Here is a 19129-nt window from a genome sequence, read left to right on the forward strand (position 1 = left end):
TGCTCTCCCAGTACATTCAGACCAGCAAAATGGTTCATATACTTAGATTTAATTTTTTTCCTTTTGATAATTTAAACTCTTATGGCTTTTTGCCTTTAGGTTCAGCTGTTTTTCCTAGGATGTTTCAGGAGAGAGAGCATTTTGGATTTATATCTTGAAGTATCTCTGGAAAGTTTTAGAGGCTTTATGCGTATCAACTGTGTTGTATTTTTGCAGATAAGCAGTGTACTTCTCCGTTCCGTGGACCCCACCAGTGCCCCTGAGTGGCTTTTGAGCTGCTGCAAGAGCCTCTGTTGTGCTGATGTTCCCCCCTCAGCTCTCCTCTTCCTCTGTCAGGGGACACTCACTATGTTGGATTGGCAGGAGGGCAGGATGGGCCCCAGTGGGGAGGCCCTGCTCTTGAATACTGTGCATGTTTTGTTCACCTTGAGTTCACAGTGAGTTTCGTCTCATATTTTGCTTTGCTTGTCAGACGTTACTAAGATGGCAGCTAAGTTAACTTGCTTAGTAATTCAGTGAACAGTGGTCAGAGTAATCTTAAATTAAAAGGGAGACATGTGTAGAGAATGAAGTGGGTGTGAAAGTAGAACAGGAGAAGATGGGATGATGGAACAGAGAGAAATTTTAGTGGAGGTTAACTTGTGACAAATTGTCAAATTAATTTTAGCATTCAGTCTCTTATGTAAGCATTTTTAAAAACCATAAATATTTCTATATGAATAATGCTTTTGAGTTTATGAATAACTTCAACATAGGTAGTTCAGTTTGATCCTCATATGTTTGATAGATAGGATAGGAAACCCAATCTATTGAATGGGTAAAATGAAGCTTAGCAAAGTAAATGCTTACCTAACAGCATATTACCTACAAGCACCCAAGCCAGAACTGTAATGGGGTCTCTGACTTCATTGGATTGTACTTTGTGTGTTTTTTTTTTTTAATGTAAGTTATGTACATTTTAAAGTCATTATAAGAGCTTTATTGAGGTATAATTTACATTCCATACAATTCACCTACTTAAATTGTGCAATTTCAGTTATTTTTCTTCAGTATATTTATAGGGTTGTACAACTCTCACCATAATCAACTTTAGAATAATTTCATTTCCCCCCAGAGAAACCTGATTCACTCTAATATTCCCCCCTCCCTGGCCCCTGAGTATATTTTTAAACACCTGTGAAACCATCACCACAATTAAAATAATGAATCAAGTTTCTTTGGGTGATTTTTTGGATTAACTTTTTCAAAATGGAAGGATTTGAGATTTGTTTTGGCTGTATTGTATTTTTGTTGTAAATATAATGATAATTCAATTTTATGATCATTATATTTTTAAGGTCTAAATGATTATAAAATTAGACTCCTTTCATTTGTCAGTTTATACTAATGTGCCTCATTTTTCTTCAGGATCAAGGAGTCCACTCTGGAAATGTTTCTGTCTAGGATTTTGGCATCTTGGACTAATTCAGCTATACAAGTCCTTGACTCAAGTTCCCCAGGCCTAAAGGACAGCCTGAATGGGAATGCAGATGTGGTTAGGAGGCTTTTGGACTATGTCTATACCCACTGGGAACATCCACTGGATGCTTTGAGACACCAAACTAAAATCATTTTCAGAAATATTCTCCAAATGCACCAGCTCACTGTAAAAGAGTCAGGTTCAGATTTGTCTGCTGATCGTTTCATTTTTGAGCTGACTGAGAGTCTTCTGCAGTTGGAATGGCATAGTAAAGGGAAGTACTCATGCCTCGGTTGTTTAGTAGACTTCATAGGAATTGAGCATATTTTGGCATTAGCTAAAACTATTCCATCACAAATCTTAGAGGTGATGGGGGACCAGTCTTTGGTGCCTTATGCAAGCGACCTCTTGGAAACCATGTTTAAAAATCATAAGAGTCATTTGAAATCCCAGGCTGTCGACAGCACTTGGATTGACAAGTGGCATGAAACTTGGGTTTCTCCTCTCCTTTGTGTACTGTGTGAAGGAAATCTGGATCAGAAATCTTATGTAATTGATTATTACTTGCCAAAATTACTGAACTGCAACCCTGAGAGCTTAAGCTACATGGTAAAGATTCTTCAGACTTCTGCTGATGCTAAAACTGGTAAGAAAATGAATTTTTTTGTTTTAGTAATTTCTAGTTAGGCTGCTTAAATAGAGGTACCTAGGCAGACGTTGGCCATATTCAAATTTTAATATTACCATGTCTATAAATAGTAAAGGAGGATATTAAAGATAGAAATTTTGTAGTGAAATGAATGTTCCTGTATCCAGCTGAATAGGTTTTTTGGCTAACGTCATTTCTGCAAGCTAAAGATTGATTGCAGTTATGACTCCTTTATTACTAGGTTTTAATTCATTTTACCAAGTTTTTATTATTTGGTTGTCAGCCTGAAGTAGATGTTTGTGTGTTTTATATAATTTACTTATTCAGTTGGTTGAAGTAGTAATTACAGATTGATGTAGGCAAGGTTAAAGACAGGTAAATTAGCAGTAGTAAGTACTTGTCTCTAGGAAAGAGAGAAAAATTTAGAAGCATGACCTCAGGAAAAAGCTCTCTCTGGCTATTGAGAATAAGTATAAACATCCCACTGGAATTCAGTAGCTTTGTTTTTGTTTTCAAAGTTTACTTTTTATTATTAAAAAATTATCCATTTCTTTCATTTTCATAAGAAAATTTTGGTAACTTTTCCCTCATCATTAAGCACAGAGAAAGAATCCTCAGTATACTATTTTCACTATTAACTTTAATTCATTAGTAACCAAATCTTTGTTAAAGGTAGTGATGGGATTTCTAGCCTGCTAAATTAATTTATTTAGCTTCCCAAAGAATTCAGTAACTTTGAAGAAATCGCATTAAAGCATAATTTAGTAATTAGTGTATAAAACAATGATCCTGATTCATCATGTAAATCTTACATTTATTATATTCTATTTAATGTAGCAGGAATAGGTACCCTGCATCACATTTTAAAGTTATTTCCAAATAAAATTTGAGTTATTCTTTCAATCCTTCAAAGAAACCATGAGATAGCTGGAAGATTTGATTCCTGTACACAGAAAAGAGCCATTATTTATAATCTTTAACAATGATCCCTCTTGCATTTTTGAGAAACCATCTAAAGCTGAGGATCCATGAGTCTGTTCTGAAGCTAGACAGTCTTTATATTAAATCAAGGTCTCCTGTTAGCCCAGAGCTCCCTGTCCTCTTAGTAACAGCTGATGTCCTGGCCTCTGAAAGCATCAGGGTCTTTGTGATCCCCTTTTATCTTCTTTACTAAGAAGACACAGTAACTCCAAAATATACAGAGAGGTTCAGTGTTTGTTTTTAGAGAAATAATGGTGTTTAGCCACAGAAGTGTTTTTCTTATTTTTGGCTGAAAATCATTTTAGTTATTTTTATTGTTTTAAATATTTCTGATTAAATTAAACCTGATTTTTTTTTTTTTTTTTCCTGATTAACTTGCTGGTTTATTTTCTGTCAAGGAAAAGGTAAAAGGATAAGCAAAAAATTATGATTTCTTAAAGTTAACAATAAGTGGATTCAATTTACAGAAATCATTGACATAAGACCTATTAAATCCTTTTAAATAATGATTTTATAATAGGAACATTAATTAATGTTAGAGTTTAGCTAAAAATACAATTTTTACTTCATGAAATAACAATGTTGATGGGAAACATGGGGATTGTTGAAGTTGTTAATAGCACAGTGGTGGTCTTTGTTGCTGTGTTTTGAGGCAACAGTAATCTTTTCCATCCTTAGGATCTTATGACAGCAGAGGGGCTTTGGGAGCTTTGATGGCTTGTCTAAGAACAGCTCGAGCTCATGGACATCTTCAGTCTGCAACTGATGCCTGGAGGGACCTTGTGTCCAGCGCAAGAGTAAAGCAAGGCTTAATTCACCAGCACTGCCAAGTAAGTAAACAGTGTAGCTGGGAATTCATACATGCAGTAGATCCCTGATTCATTTATTCCTTTATTAATAGCAGTGCAATATGGAAGCCCCCAACATTATGCCCACACTGTTTTAAGGGCTCCATAAGAAGGATGTGAAGCGTGTAGACATTGCACTTGGGCTACTTAAAGTTTAGTTTAGGGAATAAGAAAACCTGCATAAGACAAGTGGAGAGTCTTTTAAAAGACAGCACAAGTATATCTTTACGCATAAGAACTTGGAAAGCTTAGAAGAAGAGACTCGTCTGAGTATAGGTGATGGTTGAGTAGGAAAGTGATAAATGTGATTCGAGGCAGGGAAGCCCTGGTGCCCACTCATACTGGAAGGATGCAAGTAAACCAGGACAGGAGGGTGACTAAGGGCATTGTTTGGCGAGAATGGAGTACTTTGTCCATTTTATGGATGCATCTGGTGCTAGGCTGAAGACTTCAGGTTCTATCCAGTTGGTAACTGGGAGCCAGAGTCACTGCACCTTTAGCCAGGAAAGTGGCATGAATGGAAACAGAGATGAATTTTCAGAGTGGGAGCAAAAAACCCAGTGAGAAGTTCATGGCAATAATAGAGTGAAGTGATGTGGTCCTGGGGCAGAATGGTCACTGAGGAAAAGGAATGTAGTTAAGCATTACTGTGGAATAAGAATCTTTAAGATTTTTAACTTTTATAAATACTCAGTTTATACATTTAATGAAATAATTTTATAAGAAGTAACACAGAATCTTTGGGATTATAGGACCTTTCTGAAATGCATATATGTACACTGAGATTTATCTTTCTTTTCTTTTTGATACCTTGTGTAAATAATTACATGTCAAGTGGTTTAGGATTTGCTTATGTCTTTGGGGCTTCCATAGTGGCTCAGATGATAAAAAATCTGCCTGCAATGCAGGAGACCCAGGTTTGATCCCTGAGTCGGGAAGATCCCCTAGAGAAGGAAATAGCTACCCACTCCACTATTCTCGCCTGAAAAAGTCCATGGGCAGAGGAGCCTGGCAGGCTAGAGTGCATAGGGTCTTATACAGTTGGACACAGCTGAGCAACTAACACTTACGTCATTGAAAAATGAACATCTTATTCTTTGGTGTATTTTAGGTACGGATCGATACGTTAGGCTTGCTTTGTGAAAGTAATCGAAGCACAGAAATCGTTTCCACAGAAGAAATGCAGTGGATCCAGTTCTTTATCACATACAATCTTAACAGTCAGTCTCCAGGAGTGCGACAACAGATTTGTTCTCTTCTTAAAAAGGTAAAATTTCTCTTCAGAAAGTGTAGGAAAGTGGTAAACTTTGCCCTGAAAATTATTTTTCAAAAGAGCCCAAATTTGGGGAGAGCATGGGAAGAAGGGTCAAGGAATTGGACTACCAGAGCTCTTCATGGCACTTCTGTGAATTGCTTGTTCTGTGATCCAATTGAGTTTACATTTGGGCTAAAATCCAGAGTGAAAAAAGTCCATTCGCTTTGGTGTAATAAATCAACCTTGAACTCTTTTTTTAAAAGGAAAAAAAAAAAAAATATCTAGCACTAGAGTTTTCAGTGTGTAAAGAAAAATACTTTAATTTTTTGGCTGTACCTCATGGCATTTGGGGTTTTTGTTCCCTAACCAGGGATCAAACCTGTGCCCCTTGCAGTGGAAGCATGGAGTCTTAACCATGGGGCCACCGGGAAGTCCAGGGTGTAAGATATTTTAAGAAAACTTTAGTAAGAAGAGAAACGATGTCCTTGTATTTTTATCGTTTCTATAAGTGCCTTTAGCAATGGTCTTTATTGAATCATTCAGCTTAAATTAATCACCTGAAATGTTTCTGAGGTGAAGAGTTGGTAGAGGATAGAAGTGAGTAAACCTCATCATCTTTAGGTTCACGTTGACCTAAGGGAAATAGGAGAACTGTGGTTTAATGACTGTGTATTCTGATTTGCAGTAATGCTTGAGTTTTTGGTTTTAAAAATGTCAATGTTAATTTGCTGTCAGAAAGAAACACTGTGGTAAATACTAAGAGTTTGAAAAGCAGTACTCCCCTTGCCTGAAGTTTTAGTCGGAAAAATTTAGAAAGTTCTTCCTTTGCCTTTCAAGCTGGTATTTCAGGTTAATGTGGCTCACATACACTTCATTTTTCTTTTTCTCAAAGTTGTTTTGTAGGATACAGGAAGGCTCTCAGGTACTTTATAAACTGGAGCAAAGTAAATCCAAACATGAACCAGGAAATGAGTCAACCAGACAAGACCCTTCTGTTTCTTTACGGCAGTATAAGGTAGGTGATTTCCAGACATACAGATTTTTAAGACACCTGAAACAATTTTGCATCTACATTAAAGAGAAATAACACTCGTGCTGAGTAGTATTTCTGTGCTTTTTTCCTTCAGGCTGGGTTTTACATATTCCTTCTGGTGCTTTGTTACTTCTCTTAAGATAGCCTGAGTTGTGGAACCAGTGCTGGACTTGAAGGCTTTTACAGAATAACATTAATGGGCTAACCTTGATATTTGACAACTTATGTGAGCCAGATAAATTTAGTACTTTTTGTAAAAGGTAATTGCAGCCCTGACTCCTCCACCCCCTCCCCAAGGAAGAGGACTGTTGTGTCTGGACCTGTTGCCGCTATCGTCCTAACATGAAAGTGGCTTGACGTTTGTGATTCCTGTGACCGGGGTTCCTCTCTATCCTGTTCTGAAGTGGGCTTGAAGAATAGGACTGGATTTTAGGGCACTGGAGTTAATGTCCTGGATGGAACCCCAGATATAGCAGCTGTAGTCTAGGCCAGGGTTCTGTTTGTGTCCATCAGAAGAGAATGAACTTTTCACTGGTTTCTTTCTCCAGATCTGTCCTCTCAGAAGCAGATGCATATTTTCTCCTAAGACCCAGATAGAGGGCAGAGCTCACCTGTTTTATTTCATTTAGGGAAACAGGTATAATAAATGGTAGAGTGGAACCATGACATACTCACTCATCTACTTAAGGTTAAACATTATCTAAAGAAGAATATTCCTATACAGAGGTTGAAATTAGCTTCGTCTTTGTAAAATCTGAACAACAAAAGTTAAGAAAGTCATAATGTGAACTTGATGGACATAAATTTACTTACAATTCTGTCACTGACCACTTGGCTTACCTTAATGAGTCTATAAGTGGGATGAATAATCTCTCTAAAAAGGTTGGTTTTGAGGATTAAACAGGAATGCTGTCTGTAAACTCTAAATCACTCTAAAAGACTCTGCTGGGCATCAGTAAAAGTAACTATACTGACCTTTTACTGTGTGTGTGTAGCAGTTAGTTTTTAGTCCTTCAGAAGCACATCTCTTTTGCTTCCTTTTTGCAAGGAATAAAATGATATTTGTGAAATGTCAATTAGGTACTTAGAAACACAAAACCAATTTTGTGGATGACATTCTGAATTTTTGTGTATGTGCAGTTTCTTAGTTTGTGCTTTTGAAAACCAGTCCTTCAGAGTCTTGATCTGAGTCAGTCTCCTAGTTCTGACATTTTCTCCCAATGGTAGACTCTTGTGGCTTTTGAAGGTTGCAACTTTGGAGCTGTTTTATGATCATCATTAGAATAGTGGGTGTTGTGTGCAGTGTCTGGTAGACTCTGCTAATCAACAAACTAATTGCTATGGGAGAAGAGGAGGCTATGAGTTGGAAAAGGTGTCTTCTAGTCTAGTGAAGAAGGTTATTTCATACCTAAATAATAGCTAGTGTACTTAAAAATACATTAGCTATAGCAGTGGTCCCCCAACCTTTTGGGTACATAGTCCCTGTGTTTTTGGTACCAGGGGCTGGTTTTGTGGAAGACAATTTTTCTATGGATTGGGGTGGCAGTGGGTGATGGTTTCAGGGTAATTCAAGTGTGTTACATTTATTGTGCAGTTTATTATTATTACATTGTGATGTATAATGAAATAATTGACAGCTCACAACAATGCAGAATCAGTGGGAGCCCTGAGCTTGTTTTCCTGAGCTCAGGCAGTAACGCGAGCGATGGGAGGTGGCTGTAAATGCAGGTGAAGTTTCACTCGCTTGTCCGCTACTCCACTCCTGCTGTGTAGCCCAGTTTCTAACAGGCCGCAGACTGCTGCTGGTCTGTGACCCAGTGGTTGGGGATCTCTGAGCTACAGTACTTTAAGGCATAAAATGCTTTATATCAGTGTTCTCATTTATTCTTTAATGATAAAACTGAGACAGAAATTATTATTGTCACTTACCAGTGAGATAAGTGAAGCTTGGAAAAGTTGAATAAGCAAACTATCCAAGTTTCCTTAGCCCAGAAGTGGTAGAGCCGGCCGGACTCGAATCCAGATCTGCTCTGGACAACCAAATCAGAATAATTTTCCCCTTAGTACCAGCTTGAGTGAAGGCTTGGAGGTAAGGGAGTACAGGGAATTTGGGGAATGGTGGGTTCACTAGTATGAGTGACACATAAGATACCTGAGGGATAGAGGAATTGAATAACGGGAGATGACTTGGAAAATCAAGTTGGGAATGAGTAGTAGAGAGTTCTGAATGCTAGGCCAAGGTATCCGGAAGCCTCGCCAGAAGCCTTTTCTAGTGGAAAAAGATTAGAGCATATATATTGAGCCCTTACTGTGTGTGAAGGACACTATGTGCGGGACTAAGGACACAGAAGTCCATAAACTGTCATTCCTGCCTCCATTGTGGTTACAGTCTGGTTGAGGGAAAGAAGAACTATTTCTAAAAGTATAATTGACACTGCAATTAGGATAATTCCTAAGGGATGAACTTGTTGCTCTTGAATATACTACTCATTTATAATTAAAACTAGTTTTCTGCTAAGTCGCTTCAGTCGTGTCCGACTCTGTGCGACCCCATAGACGGCAGCCCACCAGGCTCCCCCGTCCCTGGGATTCTCCAGGCAAGAACACTGGAATGGGTTGCCATTTCCTTCTCCAGTGCATGAAAGTGAAAAGTGAAAGTGAAGTCGCTCAGTCATGTCCGACTCTCCGCGACCCCATGGACTGCAGCCTACCAGGCTCCTCCATCCATGGGATTTTCCAGGCAAGAATACTGGAGTGGGGTGCCATTGCCTCCTCCGTAAAACTAGTTTATTGGATTTCAAAGGAATAAAGTAGTTAGGGCCCACAGGATAAATCCCCAAGGTTGTTTATCCTTGACCGAAGAAATAAATGCAGGGATCCTGTCTAAAGACAGGGACTGGGGCTGCTTATATGCTGATGAGTTATATGTGGTTGGAGCATAGCAATATATGAGAGTCTTGAGGATAACAGCTTTTCTTTATAAGTTTTTTCTTTGACCTCATGTAGAAGTTATAATTATTTCTTTTAATTAGAGGAAGAATATTTTATCTTGGATGAAGTATTTCCCACATTGCTTTTTTTTTTTAATTGCATAAAAGTTTTCATTTTTGATCAGTTGTATAAACAGAAAGGCACAGTAACAATCTCAAAGGGGCAGATAGAAGACAGTAAAATAGTTGGTTCTTTGTTTTGAATTGTGTCTTTATAGTCAGATATCAAGTACTTAGGTATCACATTTATCAAGTAATATATATTGGATATTTCTTTGGTCATTTTAAAACTTTAGAAAGTATACATACCTTCGATGCTTGAATGCTTCTGGTGAAGAAAATCAGTATTCATACAGTTTTAACACAAGTCAAGGCAGAATGGGTCATGTTTTCACCAAAAAAAATTTTTTTTCTTGTCTGGACTACAGTTAGAATTGTACTTTTTGTTGTTGTTTTTAACTTTAAAAAAATCAGGTATACTGATGTTTAGTTTCAGGTCTATAGTACAGTGGTTCATTATTTGTATATATTGGGACATGATTACCACACTAAGTCTAGTTAACATTTTTCACCATATAAAATTATACAAAGTTTTTTTCTTAGCAGCTTCCAAATATATGATAAAGTATTATATATTATAACTATAGTCACCATATTGTACATTACATCCCATGTAATTTTATAACTTGAAGCTTGTACCGTTTTTTCAATGCCTCCCCCCTCCACCCCTGGCATCTGTCAATCTGTTCTCTGTATTGCTTGGTTTTTGTTTTGCTTTTTAAAATTAATTTATTTTATTTTATATACGGTGAGATCATTTGTCTTTTTCTGTCTGACTTATTTATCTGTTTATCCATCCATAGATACTTACGTTGTTTCTGTATCATGGCTATTGTAAACAATGCTGCAGTGAATGTGAGAGTACACATATCTTTTTAATGAGTGTTTCCATTTTCTTCTGTACTTCTTGTTGACTCTATAAAGATAGGATTCATTGAAGTCATGAGCCCATGGTCAAGGGTGCCAATCTGAATTGTCAAGCAAAGTGAACATCTAGTATTGCTTTGAAAACCTTTTTTTCTCTAAAGCAGAAAAAAAAAAATTCACCCTTTAGAATGATACTAATGGTACTTTCAAGATAACCTGTTGTTCAGTTCAGTTCAGTCGCTCAGTCGTGTCCGACTCTTTGTGACCCCATGAATCGCAGCATGCCAGGCCTCCCGGTCCATCACCAACTCCCGGAGTTTACTCAAACTCATGTCCATTGAGTCGGTGATGCCATCCAACCGTCTCATCCTCTGTTGTCCCCTTCTTCTCCTGCCTTTAGTCTTTCCCAGCATCAGGGTCTCTTCAAATGAGTCAGCTCTTCGCATCAGGTGGCCAAAGTATTGGAGTTTCAGCTTCAGCATCAGTCCTTCCAATGAACATTCAGGACTGATCTCCTTTAGGATTGACTGGTTGGATCTCCTTGCAGTCCAAGGGACTCTCAAGAGTCTTCTCCAACACCACAGTTCAAAAGCATCAATTCTTTGGCACTCAGCTTTCTTCACAGTCCAACTCTCACATCCATACATGACCACTGGAAAAACCATAGCCTTGACCAGATGGACCTTTGTTGGCAAAGTAATGTCTCTGCTTTTTAATATGCTGTCTAGGTTGGTCATAGCTTTCCTTCCAAGGAGTTAAGAGTCTTTTAATTTCATGGCTGCAGTCACCATCTGCAGTGATTTTGGAGCCCCCAAAAATAAAGTCAGCCACTGTTTGCACTGTTTCCCCACCTACTGTGAGTTAGCACAATTATGTTTACAAATGTTATTTTTTGTTGTTTTTCTTTTTTTTTTTAGAATTTCATGTCATCCATTTGCAATAGTCTTTTTGAAGCATTGTTTCCTGGCTCTTCCTACCCAACTAGATTTTCAGCTTTAACCATTTTAGGCTCAATTGCTGAAGTTTTTCCTGTGCCAGAAGGTAAGTTTTCAGTCATGTTTGGGGAAAATGTTTTCTTGCAAAGCATACTTTGTCAACATTTTGCTTTATTTGAAGTTTCAGGTTTGTTGTCTTTTGTTTAGATTCTTATGGGAGGTATTAGTCTGTTTAAGGGGCATCCCTGGTGGCTCAGTGGTAAAGATTCTGCCTGCCAATGCAGGAGACACAGATTTGATCCCTGTGTTGAAAAGATCCCCTGGAGAAGGAACCTGCTGTAATATTCTTGCCTGGGAAATCCCAGAGGAGTCTGTTGGGTTACAGTCCACGGGGTCGCAAAAGGATCAGACACAACTTAGCAACTAAACAACAAGTCTCATTATATAATTCTTATTTGGAGATAATTCAGTTTGCCAGTAAAGGGCATATGGGAGAGAAACTTTTTAGATTGTTATTTGTAGACCTGAAACTGCAGTTTTCATGGATTATGCTTATTATGAGAAGAGTTGCTAACGTCATCCCACTAATTTATGTGTTGCTGTTTTAGGATAGTGCCCAGTCTGTTCTCTTAAGTTTAAGCAATTAAAATAATAATAGTTTCTTTTATGTATAACATTCCTCAGTGAGTCTTTGTGGTTAAAATGTGGTTCCCCTTATTTGCTATCTGTTTCATTCATCTCAATCTGGTTTCGAAAAGTCAATATAAGGATGTCATTTCCACGCATTCTGGTTTAATTGTACCCTTTGTTTCTCCTTCTGTGAAGTACTCAAGAAGATGAATATTTAATTTCCCTCTTTGAGTTGTTTCATTTTCATTTTGACAAGAAATGATTCTTTTTATCCCCATAAATGAGTGTATATGTGTTTTAATGATGATTTCTTCTTTGTGCTCAGTCTTCCTTGACTGCAGACAAACAGGAAAATGTCTTGCTCTTTTGGAGAGAATGGCCAAAGGACCAGACACTATAGATGGATTTTTTTTCTGTTTAAATTTTTAGGCAAAGGGTAATTATTTGGCAGAGAGACAGTTATTTGCTGTTAATATAGCTTGCTTCATTTGAAGAAAACCCATTTCTTGCAAGTTTTTGTTTTGAAAAAGTTGGAATTAACAGCAAAGTTTCAAGAATAGTTCAGCCATGTACTCTCTACTTAGATTAATAAGTTGCTCTTTTGTCAAATTTGCTTTACCTCACTGTTTTTTAAATTTTCTATCTATCACACAGTGATCAAATTCCAGAATTAAAATTGATATGATGCTGTTATCTAATATACAGTTCTTATTCAGATTGTACCAGTGGTCCTAAAAAGTGACTTTTTATAGGAAATTTTTTTCCCTCCACAATCCAGGAATTACTCCAAAATCACACAGTACAATTCATTATTGTGCTCTTTCAGTTTGGAAATGTCCTTATTTCATGACATTAACATTTTGAAAGAATGTATTTTGGTTTGGGCTGTTTTATTGTTTTCTTATGACTTGATTCAGGTTGTGTATTTTTGGCAGGGAAATGGATAGGTGATGTAGGCATGATAACAGGAGATGCATGATGTTGGTTTGTCCCATTATTCATGATGATAAATTTTATCACGTGATTAAGCTAAGTGTAGTAAACTGAAAAATGACCTCCAAAAGAGACCCACACCAAATCCTTAGAATTCATGAGAATCTGAACCTTACTTAGAAAACGGATTTTTGTAGATACGATTAACGATCTTAAATTGAGATAATCTTGGATTATCTGGATGGGCTTTAATGCCATTGCAAGTGGTATTGTAAGAGAGAGGCAGAGAGAAACGTGACAAAAAGAAAAGGAGTCCTGTGACAGTGGAGGTAGAGATTGGCGTGCTGAGGCTGTAAGCTGGGGAATGCTGGCAGCCACCAGAACTGGAAGAGACAAGGAATAAATTCTCCCTTAGAGCCTTGAGAGTGATCACGGCCCTACAGACACCTTGATTTCAGACTTCTGGCTTCCAGAACTGTGAGAAAATAGATTTCTGTGGCTTTAAGCCACCAAGGTCATGGTGATTTGTTACGACATCCACAGTAAATAAAGTCAGGAGTACCCATCAGTTCATGGAATTTCAGTGGTGCTACAACTGAATTTAGAAATGAAGTTTTACCTGAGAATGATTGATTATCCATTTACCAAAAAGTTTTCTGTACATCTACTGTATTTATAGTTATACCTAGGTGTATGGGAAATTTTCTTGAAGAGATCTTTAGTCTGTCCCATTCTGTTGTTTTCCTCTATTTCTTTGCATTGATCGCTGAGTAAGGCTTTCTTATCTCTCCTTGCTATTCTTTGGAACTCTGCATTCAAATGGGAATATCTTTCCTTTTCTCCTTTGCTTTTTGCTTCTCTTCTTTTCACAGCTATTTGTAAGGCCTCTTCAGACAACCATTTGCCTTTTTGCATTTCTTTTCCGTGGGGATGGTCTTGATCCCTGTCTCCTGTACAATGTCACGAACCTCAGTCCATAGTTCATCAGGCTCTCTGTCTATCAGATCTAGTCCCTTAAATCTATTTCTCACTTCCACTGTATAGTCATAAGGGATTTGATTTAGGTCATGCAAAAATGGGCTCAATAAAGGACAGAAATGGTATGGACCTAACAGAAGCAGAAGATATTAAGAACAGGTGGCAAGAATACACAGAGGAACTATACAAAAAAGACCTTCATGACCCAGATAATCACCATGGTGTGATCACTCACCTAGAGCCAGACATCCTGGAATGTGAAGTCAAGTGGGCCTTAGAAAGCATCACTACAAACAAAGCTTATGGATGTGATGGAATTCCAGTTGAGCTATTTCAAATCCTGAAAGATGATGCTGTGAAAGTGCTGCACTCAATATGCCAGCAAATTTGGAAAACTCAACAGTGGCCACAGGACTGGAAAACGTCTGTTTTCATTCCAATCCCTAAGAAAGGCAATCCCAAAGAATGCTCAAACTACCGCACGATTGCACTCATCTCACACGCTAATAAAGTAATGCTCAAAATTCTCCAAGCCAGGCTTCAGCAATACATGAACCGAGAACTTCCAGATGTTCAGCTGGTTTTAGAAAAGGCAGAGGAACCAGAGATCAAATTGCCAATATCCGCTGGATCATCGAAAAAGCAAGAGAGTTCCAAAAAAACATCTATTTCTGCTTTGTTGACTACGCCAAAACCTTTGACTGTGTGGATTACAATAAACTGTGGAAAATTCTGAAGGAGATGGGAATACCAGACCACCTGACCTGCCTCTTGAGAAACCTGTATGCAGGTCAGGAAGCAATAGTTAGAACTGGACATGGAACAACAGACTGGTTCCAAATTGGGAAAGGAGTACATCAAGGCTATATATTGTCACCTTGCTTATTTAACTTATATGCAGAGTACATCATGAGAAACGCTGGGCTGGAAGAAGCACAAGCTGGAATTAAGATTGCCGGGAGAAATGTCAATAACCTCAGATATGCAGATGACACCATCCTTATGGCAGAAAGTGAAGATGAACTAAAAAGCCTCTTGATGAAAGTGAAAGAGGAGAGTGAACAAGTTGGCTTAAAGCTCAACATTCAGAAAACTAAGATCATGGCATCCTTAGTATAATGTGAAAAAAAAAAAAGATCATGGCATCTGGTCTCAGCACTTCATGGGAAATAGATGGGGAAACAGTGGAAACAGTGGCAGACCTTATTTTCTGGGGCTCCAAAATCACATGCAGATGATGACTGCAGCCATGAAATTAAAAGACGCTTACTCCTTGGAAGGAAAGTTATGACCAACCTAGATAGCATATTAAAAAGCAGAGACATTACTTTGCCAACAAAGGTCTGTCTGGTCAAGACTATGGTTTTTCCAGTGGTCATGTATGGATGTGAGAGTTGGACTGTGAAGAAAGCTGAGTGCCGAAAAATTGATGCTTTTGAACTGTGGTGTTGGAGAAGACTCTTGAGAGTCCCTTGGACTGCAAGGAGATCCAGCCAGTGCATCCTGAAGATCAGTCCTGGGTGTTCATTGGAAGGACTGATGCTGAAGCTGAAACTCCAATACTTTGGCCACCTGATGCGAAGAGTTGACTCATTGGAAAAGACCCTGATGCTGGGAGGGATTGGGGGTAGGAGAAGAAAGGGGAAGACAGAGGATGATGAGATGGCTGGATGGCATCACTGACTCGATGGGCATGAGTTTGAGTAAACTCCGGGAGTTTGTGATGGACAGGGAGGCCTGGCGTGCTGCGATTCATGGGGTCACAAAGAGTCAGACACGACTGAGCCACTGAACTGAAGTGAACTGAACTGTATGGTAAATATCTAGGCTGAATTTATACTGCTAAATTTTCAATTGAGAGAATAGTTTAACATATTCAAATATACTTTAAAATTGAAAAGCCTGTGTCATCTTCATAATGAATGAGTCACATATAGTTAAGACAGTGACTGATGGCACAGTAATGGTGTTAAACAGCTGAGAGGTGATGCCAATAGAGCAAACAATACTGTACCCACTAACTCAAAGGAGGCTAAAGAAACATGCCTGGGGGCTTTCCTGCTGGTCCAGGGGTTAAGAGTTCACCTTCCAATGTAAAGGACAAGGGTTTGATCCCCAGTTGGAAAACTAAGATCCCACATGCCCAAGGGCAACTAAGCTTGTATACTGCAACAAAGATCCAACAGAGCCAAATAAATATTTTCGAAAAAGAAAGAAAATAAACATGACTAAAAAATACAGGATGGGAAATGTAAATTCATTCTTCATCTTTATCTCAAAAATATTAATGTAGGTTTTTGTATCATTTTGTAAAAAGATTATGATTTGATATTAGTTAAAATGGTTTTTGCCTTTCCTCAAGTATGTCCTAGTTCAAGAAGAATAAGTCACATGCACCCTTCTCATTTGAAATAAAATGTCACTGTATTGTGGTGAAAAACTGGATTCCACAATTAGATTAAAAGGGTTTGTTCAACAAATATTTATTTAGTGCCAAGGATATGCAGTGTACAAAACAGAGTTCTTCCCATTTTTGACGTTTGACTTCAGTGAATGTAGACAGACAGTAATTCAATGAATAATACATAGAATTTCAGATGGAGATAAGTAGTAGGAAAAAAATGTTTCAAGAAGAGAAGGGCAGGGAAATAGTATCTGGGAGGTTGGGAGTAACAGCTATTTCATACAGTGGTGTCAGAGAAGGCTTCCAATTTGAGCAGAGCTGTTAAACACTCAGTGAATCAAAGAAGAGATCATGAGGGAAATTAGAAATACTCTGAGAGGAAGAAAAAACACAACTTAGCAAAACTAATAGGATGAAGCAAAAGCAGTGGTAATTGGGAGATTTATAAACTGTAAATGCCTACATTAAGAAAGAAAAAAAGATCTCAAATCAATTAACTTTATACCTCAAGGTATTAGAAAAAGAAGAGCATACTTAACTCACATCTACAGAAGGAAGGAGATAATAAAGATTAGAACAGAGATAAATGAAATAGAGAATAGAAAAACAATACAGAGAATCAATGAAACCAAAAGTTGGTCTTTTTAATAAAGATCAACAAAATTGACAAAGTTTTAATTTTACTAAGAGTTAAAAAAGATGTAAATCACTAAAATCAGAAATGAAAGTAGAGACATTTCTATGACCTTAGAGAAATAAAGATTGTAAGACAATATTGCAAACAGTTATATTGTATTTCTAACAAATTAGATAACCTATATGAAATAGACAAGTTTCTAGAAACATACAAATTGGTAACTCAAGAAGTAGACAATTTGCACAGACCTGTGAAAAATAGAGATGGAGTCAAAAGCCTCTTAAAAGTAAAGAAGACTGGCTTCATTGGTGTATTCTACTAAACATTTAAAGAAGAGTTAATGCCATTCCTTCTCAAACTTTAAAAAAATTGGAGATGAGGGAAATAGTTTCCTAACTCATTCTATGAAGCCAGTATCCTCTGGTACCAGTGATACCACAAGAAAATGACAGCATCTTTTATGAATAAACATGCAAAAAGTCTAAAGAAAATGCTGGAAAACCAAATCTAAGAGCATATTAAAAATATCATATACTATGCACCTGAATATATACACCCGAAATGCAAAGGTGTTTCAATATAAGACAGTAAATGTAATATACCACATTAGAACAAAGAAAAATAAAAAACTCATGATAATCTCAGTGCAGAAAAAGCATTGACAGAATTGCACACCCTTTAGATAAACACTCAGCAAACTAGGAATAGAAGACAACTTCCTCACCATGATAAAGGACATTATGAAAACCCCATAACTAACACTGTATTCAATGGTGAAAGGCCAAAAGCTCCTCCCCTATGTTCAGGAAGAAGACACAGATACCCCTTTTCACTGCTGCTATTCACCATTATAGCAGACGTTTTAGCCAGAGGAATTAGGCAAGAAAAAAGAAATGAGATGTCTAAATTGGCAAAGAAGAGGCAGATTTGAGCAGAGGTGTGATTGAAGTGACAAAAACGTCACTTGCTTGATCTATGAATTTCACAGGCTTGGACTAACTTGTGAGTTAAGATTAAGTAAACTCACATGCTGATTTCTATTGAGCAATACATCATTCTTCTAATTAAGCATAGAAACATTTTCAATTATTTTGAGGGATTAATTTGTTAAATTAACCCCTGGGCTTCCCTTGTGGTTCAGCTGGTAAAGAATTTGCCTGCAATGCAGGAGACTTGGGTTCAATCCCTGGGTTGGGAAGATCCTCTGGAGAAAGGAAAGGCTACCCACTCCAGTATTCTGGCCAGGAGAATTCGCAGAGTTTGACACAACTGAGCGACTTCTCATTTCACTTCACTTCAATTTGTTGAATGCTCTTCACATCCTACTATGAAATCCCCCCACAGGTTTAATCTTAATCTTAAAAATTAAATGGATTTGGTGACCATCATCATTCTTTAGTGGTAGTTTTTCTTCTTATTTCTTGGTTGGCTAGAATTCATCTTTTCTTTGAGAAGAGTTTTTGGGAAAATTAGTTCTTAATTTCTTGTACCTTCAAAAATGTTTAGATTGCTGTGTACTTGATACTGGAATAGGATTTTGATGTGTAGATTTTCACCACTCCTCGTTTCCCTGAGGTTTTGGTTAGCGTTGCTACTCTATCTTCTGTCACTACACGTGCCTGTGGCAAAGAATGACGCTAGCCTGATTTTTTTCTCATTTTGTAGATGAATTGAACTTTTTACCTGAATGGCAAAAAGATTCCTTCTTTATTGTTGGTGCCCAGGAATGCTATTAAGATATGTCATTATATTGATTATTCTGTGTCTGTTCACCTGAAGCATGTTAGGACTTTGGATTCTAGGATAAGAAGGTTTATGAAGGGTTTTTTTTTAAAGATAGATTCTTAAATTATTTGTACTAGGTTGTTGAAAAATAACTTAGTTATCTTTTATATAATATATAACTTTTTGAAAGAGAATAAAATAGGTTTAAACAAGTTTAAAAAAATATCTATTTCCTTTCGTTTGTCCCTAGGTACTTTTTTGATTTCCTCTTTGATTTCCTGAGTGAGCCCTTGGTTGTTTAGTATCATATTGTTTAGCCTCCATGTATTTGAATTTTGCAGTTTTTTTCTAATAGTTGATTTCTAGCCTCATAATGTTGTGGTCAGAAAAGATGCTTGATACAATTTCAGTTTTCTTAAATTTACTGAGGCTTGCTTTATGGTCCAGCATATGATTTATCCTGGAGAATGTTCCATGTGCACTTGAAAAAAATGTGTATTCTGCTTCTTTTAGATAGAATGCTCTTTAAATATAAGTTAAGAACACCTGGTCTAATGTATCATTTAAGGCCTGGCCTGTGTTTCCTTACTGATTTTCTGTCTGGATGGTGTGCTGTTGGTGTAAGTGGGATGTTAAAGTCTTCCGCTGTTGTTGTGTTACTGTCAGTTTCTCCTTCTGTGTTAACATTTGCCTTATATATCAAGGTGCTCCAATATTGGGTGCATATATATTTATAATTGTTAAA

The 19129-nt window shown here is 37.4% G+C and overlaps 1 protein-coding gene across 3 annotated transcripts in view; it reads left to right on the plus strand.

Moving 5' to 3' along the window:
* Positions 1–19129, plus strand: part of THADA (THADA armadillo repeat containing) — a 327677-nt gene that overhangs the window by 17505 nt on the left and 291043 nt on the right. For all 3 annotated transcript variants that reach the window (XM_061155511.1, XM_061155510.1, XM_061155509.1), the window contains 6 exons: positions 217–437; positions 1408–2105; positions 3768–3919; positions 5049–5204; positions 6085–6207; positions 11060–11183. In XM_061155511.1, coding sequence (XP_061011494.1) covers positions 217–437; positions 1408–2105; positions 3768–3919; positions 5049–5204; positions 6085–6207; positions 11060–11183 — 1474 coding nt within the window. The remainder of the gene's footprint in view (positions 1–216; positions 438–1407; positions 2106–3767; positions 3920–5048; positions 5205–6084; positions 6208–11059; positions 11184–19129) is intronic.

The sequence above is a fragment of the Dama dama genome, chromosome 11 (genome assembly GCF_033118175.1).
Source record: "Dama dama isolate Ldn47 chromosome 11, ASM3311817v1, whole genome shotgun sequence".
Taxonomy (NCBI): domain Eukaryota; kingdom Metazoa; phylum Chordata; class Mammalia; order Artiodactyla; family Cervidae; genus Dama; species Dama dama.